The sequence below is a fragment of the Bufo gargarizans genome, chromosome 6 (genome assembly GCF_014858855.1).
Source record: "Bufo gargarizans isolate SCDJY-AF-19 chromosome 6, ASM1485885v1, whole genome shotgun sequence".
In the NCBI taxonomy this organism is placed as follows: Eukaryota; Metazoa; Chordata; class Amphibia; order Anura; family Bufonidae; genus Bufo; species Bufo gargarizans.
Genome location: NC_058085.1, coordinates 165112751 through 165131578, shown reverse-complemented (window position 1 = coordinate 165131578; position 18828 = coordinate 165112751). Strand labels below are relative to the sequence as shown.

The 18828-nt window shown below is 44.9% G+C and overlaps 1 protein-coding gene across 1 annotated transcript in view; it reads left to right on the top strand.

The window, feature by feature from the left end:
• Positions 1–18828, top strand: part of CDH23 (cadherin related 23) — a 1302172-nt gene that overhangs the window by 233956 nt on the left and 1049388 nt on the right. Inside the window, 1 exon segment of the mRNA XM_044299558.1 lies at positions 3875–4017. Within this exon segment, the coding sequence (XP_044155493.1) occupies positions 3875–4017 (143 nt within the window).

The window sequence follows — 18828 nt, the reverse complement described above, 5'->3', positions numbered from 1 at the left end:
CCATTGCAAATAGTTGTTCCAATAGCACTTGTCCCTCTATATAGCTGCGGTATCGCAGCAGAACCGCACACAACTGCTGCACAATACAAATGAACTATATATACTTTCTATTTTACAAAGTATATTGTAAGTATATCACACCCTAAGTATATCACACCTATCAATAGCACACATATACCAGTTCTTAAAAGGACTTTTGTAGCCCTATTAGCTAGCGTTTGGTGTCCCTAATAGCCTGTCCCTGCTCCACAAAGCAATCTCCCCCTACCCTGGCAAAACACAGAATGTAAAATGGCTGCCCGATCGGGTTCTTTTATAGGATGGGGGGTGTCCATATGCTGAAACGTCTCAATTGGCTTTCCTGTCTTACCTGATGGATGTGTCATAGGTCAAAGTACAGCGCAATGCAAAAGAATATGGCGCCGGCGCCATATGTTCACATGTTTGCCGAATCGCGAACGTGCAAAGTTCACTGCGAAACGACCACCGGGCGAACCTCAAGGCCATATCTACTTATGTGCATTATTTACAACATCACTGATTAGGTTATTCCTGTACTGTGACATCACTTTCTGTATTATGCCAATACTGTGACATCGATGTGTGCACAATTCTTGTACTGTGAATTCGCTGTGCACATTATTTCACTATTATTGCATCACTGTGTGCATTATCTCTGTACTATGACATCACTATGTTCACTATCCCTGTACTGTGAGATCACTGTGTGCACTATCTTTGTACTATTACATCACTGTGTTCACTATCCCTGTACTGTGAGATTACTGTGTGCATTCTCTCTGTACTATGACATCACTGTGTTTACTATCCGTGTATTGTTAGATCACTGTGTGCATTCTCTCTGTATTATGACATCACTGTGTTCACTATCCCTGTACAGTGAGATTACTGTGTGCATTCTCTCTGTACTATGACATCACTGTGTTCACTATCCCTGTACTGTGAGATTACTGTGTGCATTCTCTCTGTACTATGACATCACTGTGTTCACTATCCCTGTACAGTGAGATTACTGTGTGCATTCTCTGTACTATGACATCACTGTGTTCACTATCCCTGTATTGTTAGAATCACTGTGTGCATTCTCTCTGTACTATGACATCACTGTGTTCACTATCCCTGTACAGTGAGATTACTGTGTGCATTCTCTCTGTACTATAACATCACTGTGTTCACTATCCCTGTATTGTGAAATCACTGTGTGCATTCTCTCTGTACTATGATATCACTGTGTTCACTATCCCTGTATTGTGAAATCACTGTGTGCATTATCTCTGTACTATGATATCACTGTGTTCACTATCCCTGTATTGTGAAATCACTGTGTGCATTATCTCTGTACTATGATATCACTGTGTTCACTATGCATGTATTGTGACATTGATGCATACCTTAACCTTGTGTACTACGTAGACTAATCATAATCTTTTTTGAACATGTTGAAAGTAGTCAAGCTTATTCCAAGTTTTGCTATGACGCCCCATGATTACTTGTTATGCCCCTGTCTTCAAAAATATACTGAAGACTTGCTACTATGATTTTAAATATACAGTTACCAGGAGGTACTGTACCCTTTAAAGGGGTTGTCTGAAATCGAAAATCCCTTTCTATATAGCCTGTTAGGACATGTGGACATTTTAGGGGGTTCTCTCTATTAGCTACAGTTCAGAGATGCTGGCTGTAATGTGTGGCTCCTATGCTAGAAGACCAAGCATCCATTAGGATATTTTCACACTGGCGTTTTGGCTTTCCGTTTGTGAGATCCATTCAGGGCTCTCACAAGCAGTCTAAAATGGATCAGTTTTGCTCTAACGCATTCTGAATGGATAAGGATCCGCTCAGAATGCATCAGTTTGCCTCTGTTCCGTCTCCATTCCGCTTCGGAGGCGGACACCAAAACGCTTGCAGCGTTTTGGTGTCCGTCTGACGAAACTGATCTATGACACAAGCAGACTTTGCTCTTGCTATATATGTGCTGTGAACTGTGAATAGTAATGCTTTCTAGTGCAATATTTTTTTTTTCTTGTGTAATGCTTTAGTTAAAATGTCAGTTCTTGTTCCTCTGTCCATGGCACCTAGGATTGCTCCAAACTACATTTCATTGTATTGTACATTGTATTACATTGTATTGTACAGTGACAATAAAGGCATCTTATCTTATCTTATATGGCACAACAGAAAATGGATCAGTCCTCCATTGACTTTCAATGGTGTTCAAGACGGATCCGTCTTGGCTATGTTAAATATAATACAAACGGATCCGTTCTGAATGGATGCAGACGGTTGTATTATCTGAATGGATCCGTCTGTGCAGATCCATGACGGATCCGCACCGAACGCGAGAGTGTGAAAGTAGCCTAAAATGGGTAATCAAATACAAATACAACAGCAATCTGCTAACACAAAATACATGAACACAAAACATAGAAACTAATTCTAAACTAACTACAGTATAAAAAGGAATGCCAGGTTCTTAACAAATACATTTTGATCCAAATTATTTGTGCCCACCCACCAGGGCAAGATGAGCTCTCTTGGACTGGAAACTGCTAAGTGCTACATCTTGTGGTGCCAACTGGCTTCCAATGAATTTAGGGAAGGCAGGTCCCACATAGTCACTGAACCTTCTCTGTATTTTACCTTTCCTGGATACAGCAGACCTTCAATGAAAATCAGGAGAGCCAGCTTCAGCTTGATACTACACTAAATAAAATCTGATGGATTATTCAGTGCACAACCAAAATGTAGGCAGTCACACATCCAGGTGCACACTGCAAAGAAAAACACAAAGTTAGGCAACATATCTACGGTCCCATGGCTACAAATACAACATCAAATATAATGCAAAAGCACTCTGAAAGAACAAAATACATGATCAAAAAACATAAACTAATGCTATACTCATTATATAAATGGATGTGAGGTTCTGGGCACAAATAATTTTGATCAAAATGTATTTGCTAAGTACTTTACATTCATTTATATAGTCAGTATAGCATTAGGTTATTTGTTTTGTGATCATGTATTTTGTGTCAGCAGAGTTCTGTTGCATTGTATGTGATTTCATTTTATTTTTTTCAACCATGGCTAACTAACTTTTGTTTTTACCTTTTTAAATGGGCATTATGTTCCTAGCGCTGATGCCGCCACCTGGATACACGACACGGGTGGCTTGATTTGGCTGCTGGAGGTGCATAAACTGGAGGCCCAAAGAAATGGTTGGACCTATGATTGTGGCGTCTATAATTAGTATGCCACAAAATAGCGGTGACCACTGGATCCTCACCGTGCATCTAAGTGTCAGATTGTGAGGGTGAGGACCAGCCCAATGGTCACTGTCTAAAATAGCAAAAGAATGGAAATTTTATTATTATAGGTAGATTTTAGTTGAAAATGTACCTGCTCCTCTCAGTGGTGACTAACCAGCTGTAGTGAATGTACATACTATATATACAGCAGCAGCCTGTCCATTATTGCAGGAAGAGACATGGGAATTGCTTCCTTCATGAATACACTGGACCTATAAACTTCATGTTCATTTTGTTCTTTCACCGATCCTAGTAACCAAATGACACAACATTATTATTTGTGCCATTTTGACTACCAGTTGTATAGTCCTGTAGCTGTAATATGCAGCCCTTACATATGGCAGCCTATAAGGTTGGCAGATTGGCTTTAATAGTCGTGAAGCCCACAAATTGCCACGTGTGCTGATCACACTTGGAATCTTGCATTCTGGTGATTTATCGTATCATTTATCGCACTTACTTGAATTAGCAGTGGATAACAAACATGATAAATGGTTTAGATTAGAACAAAAATAGGTAAAATGATTTATTTTATTTTTTTGCAGGTTCTTCAATTACTCAACTACGTGCACAAGACTATGATGGTGACAAATTGGTGTATGGAATAGTAGGCGATGAAGCTAGTAAATTTTTTGCTGTGGAAAGTGAGACTGGTGTGGTTTGGCTTCGGCAATCATTGGATCGAGAGGTAATACAGAAATAAATATTATACTCTATGGAAAATATTTGTCTTATTATTTCAACTCTTTATAGATTTTTTTTATGTGCAAGATTTCAACATTTTTGGTCCTTTTTCAGGAAAGTTTACTGGGCTGCACTCCATAGTTGAAGCAAAGGTGTATTTAAGATGATTATGGTTGAAACGATATTTTATCATTTTGTAATATAATAAAATATAGAATAATTACATTAAATAACAGTTATTATAGAACCATACAAACATCAGTGACCTTAATATCTGTTCTCATTTATACTCATTGATAATTTCCATTTATCAGGTTGTCAGTGAATACTGAATCAAAGGAGTGCCTAGAGAAAAATCCCATGATCACAAAACCTGATGCAGAAACCATGGCTGGTTTTGAAATATAGTGATGGTTCTAATTCTTCAAGTGCAAAGCATTGAGTCACTGTGCTGCCTCCAAATACATTGGGGCTGTTCTACATAGATGGTACCTTTCTTCAAAGGGACATTTTAGGACTATATCAGGCACAGTTTTCTATCATCTTTTATAACCTCATTGTTATTAATTTTTATTTTATTATCACTAGAGTTGAGCGAACACCTGGATGTTCGGGTTCGAGAAGTTCGGCCGAACATCCCGGAAATGTTCGGGTTCGGGATCCGAACCCGATCCGAACTTCGTCCCGAACCCGAACCCCATTGAAGTCAATGGGGACCCGAACTTTTCGGCACTAAAAAGGCTGTAAAACAGCCCAGGAAAGAGCTAGAGGGCTGCAAAAGGCAGCAACATGTAGGTAAATCCCCTGCAAACAAATGTGGATAGGGAAATGAATTAAAATAAAAATTAAATAAATAAAAATTAACCAAAATCAATTGGAGAGAGGTTCCATAGCAGAGAATCTGGCTTCCCGTCACCCACCACTGGAACAGTTCATTCTCAGATATTTAGGCCCCGGCACCCAGGCAGAGGAGAGAGGTCCCGTAACAGAGAATCTGTCTTCATGTCAGCAGAGAATTAGTCTGCATGTCATAGCAGAGAATGAGGCTTCACGTCAGCCACCACTGCAACAGTCCATTGGCATATATTTAGGCCCAGCACCCAGGCAGAGGAGGGAGGTCCCGTAACAGAGAATCTGTCTTCATGTCAGCAGAGAATTAGTCTGCATGTCATAGCAGAGAATGAGGCTTCACGTCAGCCACCACTGCAACAGTCCATTGGCATATATTTAGGCCCAGCACACACACAGGCAGAGGAGAGAGGTCCCGTAACAGAGAATCTGGCTTCATGTCAGCAGAGAATCAGTCTGCATGTCATAGCAGAGAATGAGGCTTCACGTCAGCCACCACTGCAACAGTCCATTGGCATATATTTAGGCCCAGCACACACACAGGCAGAGGAGAGAGGTCCCGTAACAGAGAATCTGTCTTCATGTCAGCAGAGAATTAGTCTGCATGTCATAGCAGAGAATGAGGCTTCACGTCAGCCACCACTGCAACAGTCCATTGGCATATATTTAGGCCCAGCACACACACAGGCAGAGGAGAGAGGTCCTGTAACAGAGAATCTGTCTTCATGTCAGCAGAGAATTAGTCTGCATGTCATAGCAGAGAATGAGGCTTCACGTCAGCCACCACTGCAACAGTCCATTGGCATATATTTAGGCCCAGCACACACACAGGCAGAGGAGAGAGGTCCCGTAACAGAGAATCTGGCTTCATGTCAGCAGAGAATCAGTCTGCATGTCATAGCAGAGAATGAGGCTTCACGTCAGCCACCACTGCAACAGTCCATTGGCATATATTTAGGCCCAGCACACACACAGGCAGAGGAGAGAGGTCCCGTAACAGAGAATCTGGCTTCATGTCAGCAGAGAATCAGTCTGCATGTCATAGCAGAGAATGAGGCTTCACGTCAGCCACCACTGCAACAGTCCATTGGCATATATTTAGGCCCAGCACACACACAGGCAGAGGAGAGAGGTCCCGTAACAGAGAATCTGTCTTCATGTCAGCAGAGAATCAGTCTGCATGTCATAGCAGAGAATGAGGCTTCACGTCAGCCACCACTGCAACAGTCCATTGGCATATATTTAGGCCCATCACCCAGGCAGAGGAGGGAGGTCCCGTAACAGAGAATCTGTCTTCATGTCAGCAGAGAATTAGTCTGCATGTCATAGCAGAGAATGAGGCTTCACGTCAGCCACCACTGCAACAGTCCATTGGCATATATTTAGGCCCAGCACCCAGGCAGAGGAGGGAGGTCCCGTAACAGAGAATCTGTCTTCATGTCAGCAGAGAATTAGTCTGCATGTCATAGCAGAGAATGAGGCTTCACGTCAGCCACCACTGCAACAGTCCATTGGCATATATTTAGGCCCAGCACACACACAGGCAGAGGAGAGAGGTCCCGTAACAGAGAATCTGGCTTCATGTCAGCAGAGAATCAGTCTGCATGTCATAGCAGAGAATGAGGCTTCACGTCAGCCACCACTGCAACAGTCCATTGGCATATATTTAGGCCCAGCACACACACAGGCAGAGGAGAGAGGTCCCGTAACAGAGGATCTGGCTTCATGTCAGCAGAGAATCAGTCTGCATGTCATAGCAGAGAATCAGGCTTCACGTCAGCCACCACTGCAACAGTCCATTGTCATAAATTTAGGCCCAGCACCCAGGCAGAGGAGAGAGGTCCCGTAACAGACAATCTGGCTTCATGTCAGCAGAGAATTAGTCTGCATGTCATAGCAGAGAATGAGGCTTCACGTCAGCCACCACTGCAACAGTCCATTGGCATATATTTAGGCCTAGCACACAGGCAGAGGAGAGAGGTCCCGTAACAGACAATCTGGCTTCATGTCAGCAGAGAATCAGTCTGCATGTCATAGCAGAGAATGAGGCTTCACGTCACCCACCACTGCAACAGTCCATTGGCATATATTTAGGCCTAGCACACAGGCAGAGCAGAGAGGTCCCGTAACAGACAATCTGGCTTCATGACAGCAGAGAATCAGTCTGCATGTCATAGCAGAGAATGAGGCTTCACGTCACCCACCACTGCAACAGTCCATTGGCATATATTTAGGCCTAGCACACAGGCAGAGCAGAGAGGTCCCGTAACAGACAATCTGGCTTCATGTCAGCAGAGAATCAGTCTGCATGTCATAGCAGAGAATCAGGCTTCACGTCAGCCACCACTGCAACAGTCCATTGTCATAAATTTAGGCCCAGCACCCAGGCAGAGGAGAGAGGTCCCGTAACAGACAATCTGGCTTCATGTCAGCAGAGAATTAGTCTGCATGTCATAGCAGAGAATCAGGCTTCATGTCAGCCACCACTGCAACAGTCCATTGGCATATATTTAGGCCTAGCACACAGGCAGAGGAGAGGTTCATTCAACTTTGGGTAGCCTCGCAATATAATGGTAAAATGAAAATAAAAATAGGATTGAATGAGGAAGTGCCCTGGAGTCCAATAATATATGGTTATGGGGAGGTAGTTAATGTCTAATCTGGACAAGGGACGGACAGGTCCTGTGGGATCCATGCCTGGTTCATTTTTATGAACGTCAGCTTGTCCACATTGGCTGTAGACAGGCGGCTGCGTTTGTCTGTAATGACGCCCCCTGCCGTGCTGAATACACGTTCAGACAAAACGCTGGCTGCCGGGCAGGCCAGCACCTCCAAGGCATAAAAGGCTAGCTCTGGCCACGTGGACAATTTAGAGACCCAGAAGTTGAATGGGGCCGAACCATCAGTCAGTACGTGGATTGGGGTGCACACGTACTGTTCCACCATGTTAGTGAAATGTTGCCTCCTGCTAACACGTTGCGTATCAGGTGGTGGTGCAGTTAGCTGTGGCGTGTTGACAAAAGTTTTCCACATCTCTGCCATGCTAACCCTGCCCTCAGAGGAGCTGGCCGTGACACAGCTGCCTTGGCGACCTCTTGCTCCTCCTCTGCCTTGGCCTTGGGCTTCCACTTGTTCCCCTGTGACATTTGGGAATGCTCTCAGTAGCGCGTCTACCAACGTGCGCTTGTACTCGCGCATCTTCCTGTCACGCTCCAGTGCAGGAAGTAAGGTGGGCACATTGTCTTTGTAGCGTGGATCCAGCAGGGTGGCAACCCAGTAGTCCGCACAGGTTAAAATGTGGGCAACTCTGCTGTCGTTGCGCAGGCACTGCAGCATGTAGTCGCTCATGTGTGCCAGGCTGCCCAGGGGTAAGGACAAGCTGTCCTCTGTGGGAGGCGTATCGTCATCGTCCTGCCTTTCCCCCCAGCCACGCACCAGTGATGGACCCGAGCTGCGTTGGGTGCCACCCCGCTGTGACCATGCTTCATCCTCATCCTCCTCCACCTCCTCCTCATCCTCGTCCTCCTCGTCCTCCAGTAGTGGGCCCTGGCTGGCCACATTTGTACCTGGCCTCTGCTGTTGCCAAAAACCTCCCTCTGAGTCACTTCGAAGAGACTGGCCTGAAAGTGCTAAAAATGACCCCTCTTCCTCCTCCTCCTCCTCCTCCTGGGCCACCTCCTCTTCCATCATCGCCCTAAGTGTTTTCTCAAGGAGACATAGAAGTGGTATTGTAACGCTGATAACGGTGTCATCGCCACTGGCCATGTTGGTGGAGTACTCGAAACAGCGCAACAGGGCACACAGGTCTCGCATGGAGGCCCAGTCATTGGTGGTGAAGTGGTGCTGTTCTGTAGTGCGACTGACCCGTGCGTGCTGCAGCTGAAACTCCACTATGGCCTGCTGCTGCTCGCACAGTCTGTCCAGCATGTGCAAGGTGGAGTTCCACCTGGTGGGCACGTCGCATATGATGCGGTGAGCGGGAAGGCCGAAGTTACGCTGTAGCGCAGACAGGCGAGCAGCAGCAGGATGTGAACGCCGGAAGCGCGAACAGACGGCCCGCACTTTATGCAGCAGCTCTGACATGTCGGGGTAGTTGTGAATGAACTTCTGCACCACCAAATTCAGCACATGCGCCAAGCAAGGGATGTGCGTCAAATTGGCTAGTCCCAGAGCTGCAACGAGATTTCGCCCATTATCACACACCACCAGGCCGGGCTTGAGGCTCACCGGCAGCAACCACTCGTCGGTCTGTTGTTCAATACCCCGCCACAACTCCTGTGCGGTGTGGGGCCTGTCCCCCAAACATATGAGTTTCAGAATGGCCTGCTGACGTTTACCCCGGGCTGTGCTGAAGTTGGTGGTGAAGGTGTGTGGCTGACTGGATGAGCAGGTGGAAGAAGAGGAGGAGGAAGCCGAGAAGGAGGAGGTGGCAACAGGAGGCAAAGAATGTTGCCCTGCGATCCTTGGCGGCGGAAGGACGTGCGCCAAACAGCTCTCCGCCTGGGGCCCAGCTGCCACTACATTTACCCAGTGTGCAGTTAGGGAGATATAGCGTCCCTGGCCGTGCTTACTGGTCCACGTATCTGTGGTTAGGTGGACCTTGCTACAGATGGCGTTGCGCAGTGCACACTTGATTTTATCGGATACTTGGTTGTGCAGGGAAGGCACGGCTCTCTTGGAGAAGTAGTGCCGGCTGGGAACAACATACTGTGGGACAGCAAGCGACATGAGCTGTTTGAAGCTGTCTGTGTCCACCAGCCTAAATGACAGCATTTCATAGGCCAGTAGTTTAGAAATGCTGGCATTCAGGGCCAGGGATCGAGGGTGGCTAGGTGGGAATTTACGCTTTCTATCAAATGTTTGTGAGATGGAGAGCTGAACGCTGGCGTGTGACATGGTTGAGACGCTTGGTGACGGAGGTGGTGGTGGTGGTGTTGGTGGTACATCCCCTGTTTGCTGGGCGGCAGGTGCCAACGTTCCTCCAGAGGCGGAGGAAGAGGCCGAGGCGGCAGCAGCAGAATAGGCCGAGGCGGCAGCAGCAGAAGAGGTAGCAGGGGGAGCCTGAGTGACTTCCTTGGTTTTAAGGTGTTTACTCCACTGCAGTTCATGCTTTGCATGCAGGTGCCTGGTCATGCAGGTTGTGCTCAGGTTCAGAACGTTAATGCCTCGCTTCAGGCTCTGATGGCACAGCGTGCAAACCACTCGGGTCTTGTCGTCAGCACATTGTTTGAAGAAGTGCCATGCCAGGGAACTCCTTGAAGCTGCCTTTGGGGTGCTCGGTCCCAGATGGCGGCGGTCAGTAGCAGGCGGAGTCTCTTGGCGGCGGGTGTTCTGCTTTTGCCCACTGCTCCCTCTTTTGCTACGCTGTTGGCTCGGTCTCACCACTGCCTCTTCCTCCGAACTGTGAAAGTCAGTGGCACGACCTTCATTCCATGTGGGGTCTAGGACCTCATCGTCCCCTGCATCGTCTTCCACCCAGTCTTGATCCCTGACCTCCTGTTCAGTCTGCACACTGCAGAAAGACGCAGCAGTTGGCACCTGTGTTTCGTCATCATCAGAGACATGCTGAGGTGGTATTCCCATGTCCTCATCATCAGGAAACATAAGTGGTTGTGCGTCAGTGCATTCTATGTCTTTCACCGCTGGGGAAGGGCTAGGTGGATGCCCTTGGGAAACCCTGCCAGCGGAGTCTTCAAACAGCATAAGAGACTGCTGCATAACTTGAGGCTGAGACAGTTTCCCTGGTATGCATGGGGGTGATGTGACAGACTGATGGGGTTGGTTTTCAGGCGCCATCTGTGCGCTTTCTGCAGAAGACTGGGTGGGAGATAATGTGAACGTGCTGGATCCACTGTCGGCCACCCAATTGACTAATGCCTGTACCTGCTCAGGCCTTACCATCCTTAGAACGGCATTGGGCCCCACCATATATCGCTGTAAATTCTGGCGGCTACTGGGACCTGAGGTAGTTGGTACACTAGGACGTGTGGATGTGGCAGAACGGCCACGTCCTCTCCCAGCACCAGAGGGTCCACTAACACCACCACGACCATGTCCACGTCCGCGTCCCTTACTAGATGTTTTTCTCATTGTTATGGTTCACCACAACAACAAATATATTATTTGGCCCAATGTATTGTATTCAAATTCAGCGGGATATAAATTTGAGGCCTAGTATTTAGGCGCTGGGTGACCGGTATGGATTTAGTGACAGAATTAGACTTGGAAATGCACAGAAGCGTGTGTGTGTGAAGTTATTCTGAATGACCCAATGTGCACCTTGAATATTATATACCCTTTTAGGGATAGATTTCAAATAGCTCTGATATAGCAGAAACCACTAAATTATGAAATTGCTAAATTGGGAATTGTATTTCAACCCAGAACAAAAAATGTGCTTTGACGGACACTAAATAACTTTCCCAGCCACAACAGGACAGCGTTAACGAGAGATTTAGCAGGATATAAATTTGAGGCCTAGTATTTAGGCGCTGGGTGACCGGTATGGATTTAGTGACAGAATTAGACTTGGAAATGCACAGAAGCGTGTGTGTGTGAAGTTATTCTGAATGACCCAATGTGCACCTTGAATATTATATACCCTTTTAGGGATAGATTTCAAATAGCTCTGATATAGCAGAAACCACTAAATTATGAAATTGCTAAATTGGGAATTGTATTTCAACCCAGAACAAAAAATGTGCTTTGACGGACACTAAATAACTTTCCCAGCCACAACAGGACAGCGTTAACGAGAGATTTAGCAGGATATAAATTTGAGGCCTAGTATTTAGGCGCTGGGTGACAGGTATGGGTTTAGTGACAGAATTAGACTTAGAAATGCACAGTAGCGGGTGTGTGTGAAGTTATTCTGAATGACCCAATGTGCACCTTGAATATTATATACCCTTTTAGGGATAGATTTCAAATAGCTCTGATATAGCAGAAACCACTAAATTATGAAATTGCTAAATTGGGAATTGTATTTCAACCCAGAACAAAAAATGTGCTTTGACGGACACTAAATAACTTTCCCAGCCACAACAGGACAGCGTTAACGAGAGATTTAGCAGGATATAAATTTGAGGCCTAGTATTTAGGCGCTGGGTGACAGGTATGGGTTTAGTGACAGAATTAGACTTAGAAATACACAGTAGCGGGTGTGTGTGAAGTTATTCTGAATGACCCAATGTGCACCTTGAATATTATATACCCTTTTAGGGATAGATTTCAAATAGCTCTGATATAGCAGAAACCACTAAATTATGAAATTGCTAAATTGGGAATTGTATTTCAACCCAGAACAAAAAATGTGCTTTGACGGACACTAAATAACTTTCCCAGCCACAACAGGACAGCGTTAACGAGAGATTTAGCAGGATATAAATTTGAGGCCTAGTATTTAGGCGCTGGGTGACAGGTATGGGTTTAGTGACAGAATTAGACTTAGAAATACACAGTAGCGGGTGTGTGTGAAGTTATTCTGAATGACCCAATGTGCACCTTGAATATTATATACCCTTTTAGGGATAGATTTCAAATAGCTCTGATATAGCAGAAACCACTAAATTATGAAATTGCTAAATTGGGAATTGTATTTCAACCCAGAACAAAAAATGTGCTTTGACGGACACTAAATAACTTTCCCAGCCACAACAGGACAGCGTTAACGAGAGATTTAGCAGGATATAAATTTGAGGCCTAGTATTTAGGCGCTGGGTGACAGGTATGGGTTTAGTGACAGAATTAGACTTAGAAATACACAGTAGCGGGTGTGTGTGAAGTTATTCTGAATGACCCAATGTGCACCTTGAATATTATATACCCTTTTAGGGATAGATTTCAAATAGCTCTGATATAGCAGAAACCACTAAATTATGAAATTGCTAAATTGGGAATTGTATTTCAACCCAGAACAAAAAATGTGCTTTGACGGACACTAAATAACTTTCCCAGCCACAACAGGACAGCGTTAACGAGAGATTTAGCAGGATATAAATTTGAGGCCTAGTATTTAGGCGCTGGGTGACAGGTATGGGTTTAGTGACAGAATTAGACTTAGAAATACACAGTAGCGGGTGTGTGTGAAGTTATTCTGAATGACCCAATGTGCACCTTGAATATTATATACCCTTTTAGGGATAGATTTCAAATAGCTCTGATATAGCAGAAACCACTAAATTATGAAATTGCTAAATTGGGAATTGTATTTCAACCCAGAACAAGAAATGTGCTTGAACGGACACTAAATAACTCGCCCAGCTACAGCACTAAGGACAGATTTAGCTGGATATAAATTTGAGGCCTAGTATTTAGGCGCTGGGTGACAGGTATGGGTTTAGTGACAGAATTAGACTTGGAAATGCACAGTAGCGGGTGTGTGAAGTTATTCTGAATGTCCCTATGTGCACCTTCAATATGATCTACCCTTTTAGGGATAGATTTCAAATAGCTCTGATATAGCAGAAACCACTAAATTATGAAATTGCTAAATTGGGAATTGTATTTCAACCCAGAACAAGAAATGTGCTTGAACGGACACTAAATAACTCGCCCAGCTACAGCACTAAGGACAGATTTAGCTGGATATAAATTTGAGGCCTAGTATTTAGGCGCTGGGTGACAGGTATGGGTTTAGTGACAGAATTAGACTTGGAAATACACAGTAGCGGGTGTGTGTGAAGTTATTCTGAATGACCCAATGTGCACCTTGAATATTATATACCCTTTTAGGGATAGATTTCAAATAGCTCTGATATAGCAGAAACCACTAAATTATGAAATTGCTAAATTGGGAATTGTATTTCAACCCAGAACAAGAAATGTGCTTGAACGGACACTAAATAACTCGCCCAGCTACAGCACTAAGGACAGATTTAGCTGGATATAAATTTGAGGCCTAGTATTTAGGCGCTGGGTGACAGGTATGGGTTTAGTGACAGAATTAGACTTGGAAATGCACAGTAGCGGGTGTGTGAAGTTATTCTGAATGTCCCTATGTGCACCTTCAATATGATCTACCCTTTTAGGGATAGATTTCAAATAGCTCTGATATAGCAGAAACCACTAAATTATGAAATTGCTAAATTGGGAATTGTATTTCAACCCAGAACAAGAAATGTGCTTGAACGGACACTAAATAACTCGCCCAGCTACAGCACTAACGACAGATTTAGCTGGATATGAATTTGAGGCCTAGTATTTAGGCGCTGGGTGACAGGTATGGGTTTAGTGACAGAATTAGACTTGGAAATGCACAGTAGCGGGTGTGTGAAGTTATTCTGAATGACCCTATGTGCACCTTGAATATTATATACCCTTTTAGGGATAGATTTCAAATAGCTCTGATACAGCAGAAACCACTAAATTTTTAAATTGCTAAATTGGGAATTGTATTTCAACCCAGAACAAAAAATTTGCTTTGACGGACACTAAATAACTTTCCCAGCCACAACAGGACAGCGGTAACGAGAGATTTAGCGGGATATAAATTTGAGGCCTAGTATTTAGGCGCTGGGTGACCGGTATGGATTTAGTGACAGAATTAGACTGGGATATGGCCAAAAAATAACCACACTATTGCTGGTTAAATGCACTTGGTGATGGGCGCAGCTTGCCCCTGATGTAGTATATGGCCAAAAAATGAACAGACTATTGCTGGTTAAATGCACTTGGTGTCACAGCTTGACCAACCACACTACTGAGGGTTAAATGCACTTGGTGACGGGCGCAGCTTGCCCCTGATGTAGTATATGGCCAAAAAATGAACAGACTATTGCTGGTTAAATGCACTTGGTGACGGGCGCAGCTTGCCCCTGATTTAGTATATGGCCAAAAAATGAACAGACTATTGCTGGTTAAATGCACTTGGTGTGATAGATTGACCAACCACACTACTGAGGGTTAAATGCACTTGGTGACGGGCGCAGCTTGCCCCTGATGTAGTATATGGCCAAAAAATAAACAGACTATTGCTGGTTAAATGCACTTGGTGTGACAGCTTCACCCTGATGTAGGCTTTAGCCAAAAAACAAACGCACCATTGAGGGTTAAATGCACTTGGTGACAGGCGCAGCTTGCCCCTGATGTAGTATATGGCCAAAAAATAAACAGACTATTGCTGGTTAAATGCACTTGGTGTGACAGCTTCACCCTGATGTAGGCTTTAGCCAAAAAACAACCACACCATTGAGGGTTAAATGCACTTGGTCGCAGCTTGTGCTGGCGCACCACAAGACACAAAATGGCCGCCGATCACCCCAGAAAAATGTGACTGACAAACGGTCTGGGCAGCCTAAAAACAGTGAGCAATTGAGGATCAGCAGCTCAATGATCCACAGCTGCAGATCGATCAGTTAATCAAGTCCTTTGGAGGAGTTAATCTGCCTAATCTCGCCCTACTGTCGCAGCCGCAACCTCTCCCTACGCTAATCAGAGCAGAGTGACGGGCGGCGCTATGTGACTCCAGCTTAAATAGAGGCTGGGTCACATGGTGCTCTGGCCAATCACAGCCATGCCAATAGTAGGCATGGCTGTGATGGCCTCTTGGGGCAAGTAGTATGACGCTTGTTGATTGGCTGCTTTGCAGCCTTTCAAAAAGCGCCAAGAAAGCGTCACAAAAGCGCGAAGAAAGCGACGAACACCGAACCCGAACCCGGACTTTTACGAAAATGTCCGGGTTCGGGTCCGTGTCACGGACACCCCAAAATTCGGTACGAACCCGAACTATACAGTTCGAGTTCGCTCATCCCTAATTATCACCATTCTTCTGATCCATCACAAGTAGAGAAAACAAAAACAGGATCCTGTAAAAAATCAGTTGTCAACTGTTTGAGCCATTTCCATCTGAGATCAGTTTTTCAGATGGAAAAAAAAAGTATCCTTTTTTTTTACAGGATCCTGTTTTTGTTTCTCACTCTTCTTTTGATGTGTCAGAAGAATGGAAAGCTAAACATTGATGTGAACTCAGCCTAACATAGTTAAAAAGGACTTTTTTCTTACATTTCATGTTGAGCACCTTCATCTTGTCTTATCTTAACAGCTGCCTTCACCTGCCCATGCACCTTCAATAGCTGTCAGCTAAATGCTCCCCTATACACATACATGGTCAGTTTGGCTTAGTGTCTATGTGTTTTGAATGATAAGACTGCCAGGCTCCTCAAATGGAAGCTTATCTCCTGGGAAACAAAAGGATTGAGTGTTGAAATTCAATATGCCTATTCCTTTTATTCTTTAAGTGTAACTGTCATTCTTTTTTTATTTCGGTATTGTGTAGAGCAGTGATAGTGAACATTTTTGTAATATACCATATTTTTCTCCCCATAAGACACACAGGTTTTAGAGGAGGACAATGAGAAAATAAATATTTTTCATTAGACCTCAGGTCATACCACCAGTCAGACCCCCAATGTTAATCAGACCTCAGATGACAGCCCTAATCAGACCCCAATAAGACCTCAGATTAGACTCCCAATCAGACCTCAGCTCAGACCCCAATGTGAATGACCCCTAATCAGACCTCAGATAAGAGCCCCATGCCTCTCATGAGCCCCCATATCAGCCCCCATGCCTCTCATAAGCCCCAATATCAGCCCCCATATGCCTCTCATCAGCCCCCATTGCCATATTTCACCCTCCATAATGGCCCCCATTGCCATATTTCAGCCCCTATAGCCATATTTCAGCCCCCATGTCCATATTCCAGCCCCTATTGCCATATTTCAGCCCTCATTATCAAGCCTCATTGCCATATTTCAGCCCTTATATCAGCCCTCATGGCCATATTTCAGTCTCCATATCAGCATCCATTGCCATGTTTCAGCCTCCATTGTGATATTTCAGCCCCCATGCCTCTCATAAGTCACAGAACACAAAAAAAAAACACTTACCTGTCCTGCTCCTGGATGCCACCGCTCCTCTTCAGCACGATCCCTCCTGCTGTCAACTGTGCTGTGAACTGGCGCTTACAGCGCGAGGACACAGAGCGCCCTCACGCTGCGCACAGCCACTGCACAGCCGACAGCTGAGGACCAGGAAGCGGTTAGTACAGAGCCTTCACCGCTTCCCGGTCCTCATGAGCACTTCCATAATGGAAGCACTAATTAGTATTCACCCCATAAGACGCAGGGACATTCTCCCCCACTTTTGGGGAAAAAATGTGTCTTATCGGATGGAAAATAAGGTACTTCAATTGCTGAAATTGTATATTTCTATTAGAAAAATAGCTCTAAAGTGGCCCATTTTGAGCCTTAGCAACACTCCTCTGTCTTCTGTTTACAAAGCAGTGGAGACACGTTCCACACTGACTGTGTTATGTGAACAGAAGCATTGCTATGGGTCAAAATGGGCCACTTTAGAGCTATTTTTCTAATAGAAATGTATTATTTCAGCAATTAAAGTATATTAAAAAAAAATGTTCAGTATCACTGCTCCTACACATTACAAGAATAAATAAAAAAAATGACAGTTACACCTTATCTCAGGAAGAGTCAGAAGCTCCCCATACACAATAGACTTTCAGCCGGTCCTACCGAAAGCAGCATGTTCAGCTGTAAGTTGACCAACGTTCTTGGTGGCCTCTACAGTCTCAGGAATGTGGTTTGCGGACAAGAATAGGCATTTCTATAAATGGCCGCCTGTTCCGTTCCGCTAATTGCAGAAGCCACACGGGTGGCAGCCGTGTTTTGCGGATCCTCAATTTGCAGACCGCCAAACCCGGCAAGTTTGTGTGCATGAGCCGTTAGATGGAGGCTGGATATAACCTAAAAGAAGACTTGCAACCTCTCCGGACATGTCTGTTTTAGTAACTAGTTGCTTTCTCCATACAATATCAATTCTGGAACATCTATTTTTATGACCCTATGTTGTGCCATTCCTTTATTATTCCTTCTAGAAGTTATGAATTAAATACTAGCAGTTTGCAGTGAAGGTCTAGCTGGGTGTTACCAGTTACTGCTCAGTCTGACACTAGCTGCACAGTTTGGACAGTGTCATATTGGGCAGGGACACACCTACAACTGGTAACACCCATCTGGACCTTCATTGCAAACTGCTAGCAAGTCATTCATACCTTCTAGTAGAAATAATAAAGGAATGGCACAACATCAAGTCATAAGAACAGATGCTTCAGAATTGGTATTACATGGGGAATGAAAGTAGTTACTAAAACATACATGTCAGGAGAGAGGACAGGTTGGGTTTGCATATACTGTACAGTAAATGTTTTTCTTTAGGTGGAAATGGAGACAAAGACAAACCAGAATGGTATCTGTTATGTACAAATAAATACCAAGGTCCAAATATCAGTAAGGCCTCATGCACACGACCGTTGTGTGCATCCGTGGCCGTTGTGCCGTTTTCCGTTTTTTTTCACGGACCCATTGACTTTCAATGGGTCCGTGGAAAAATCGGAAAATGCACCGTTTGGCAGCCGCATCCGTGAGCCGTGTTTCCTGGCCGTGAAAAAAATATGACCTGTCCTATTTTTTTCACGGCCAACGGTTCACGGGCCCATTCAAGTCAATGGGTCCGTGAAAGAACACGGATGCACACAAGATTGGCATCCGTGTCCGTGATCCGTGGCCGTAGGTTTTAGTTTCATACAGACGGATCCGAAGATCCGTCTGCATAAAAGCTTTTTCTGATCTAAGTTTTCACTTCGTGAAAACTCATTTCCGACAGTATATTCTAACACAGAAGCGTTCCCATGGTGATGGGGACGCTTCTAGTTAGAATACACTGCAAACTTTGTACAAGACTGCCCCCTGCTGCCTGGCAGCACCCGATCTCTTACAGGGGGATATGATAGTACAATTAACCCCATCATATCCCCCTGTAAGAGATCAGGGCTGCCAGGCAGCAGGGGGCAGACCCCCCCCCCCCCCCCCTCCCCAGTTTGAATATCATTGTGCGGCCCCCCCCCCCTCCCCTGTTGTTAACTCGTTGGTGGCCAGTGTGCGCACCCCCC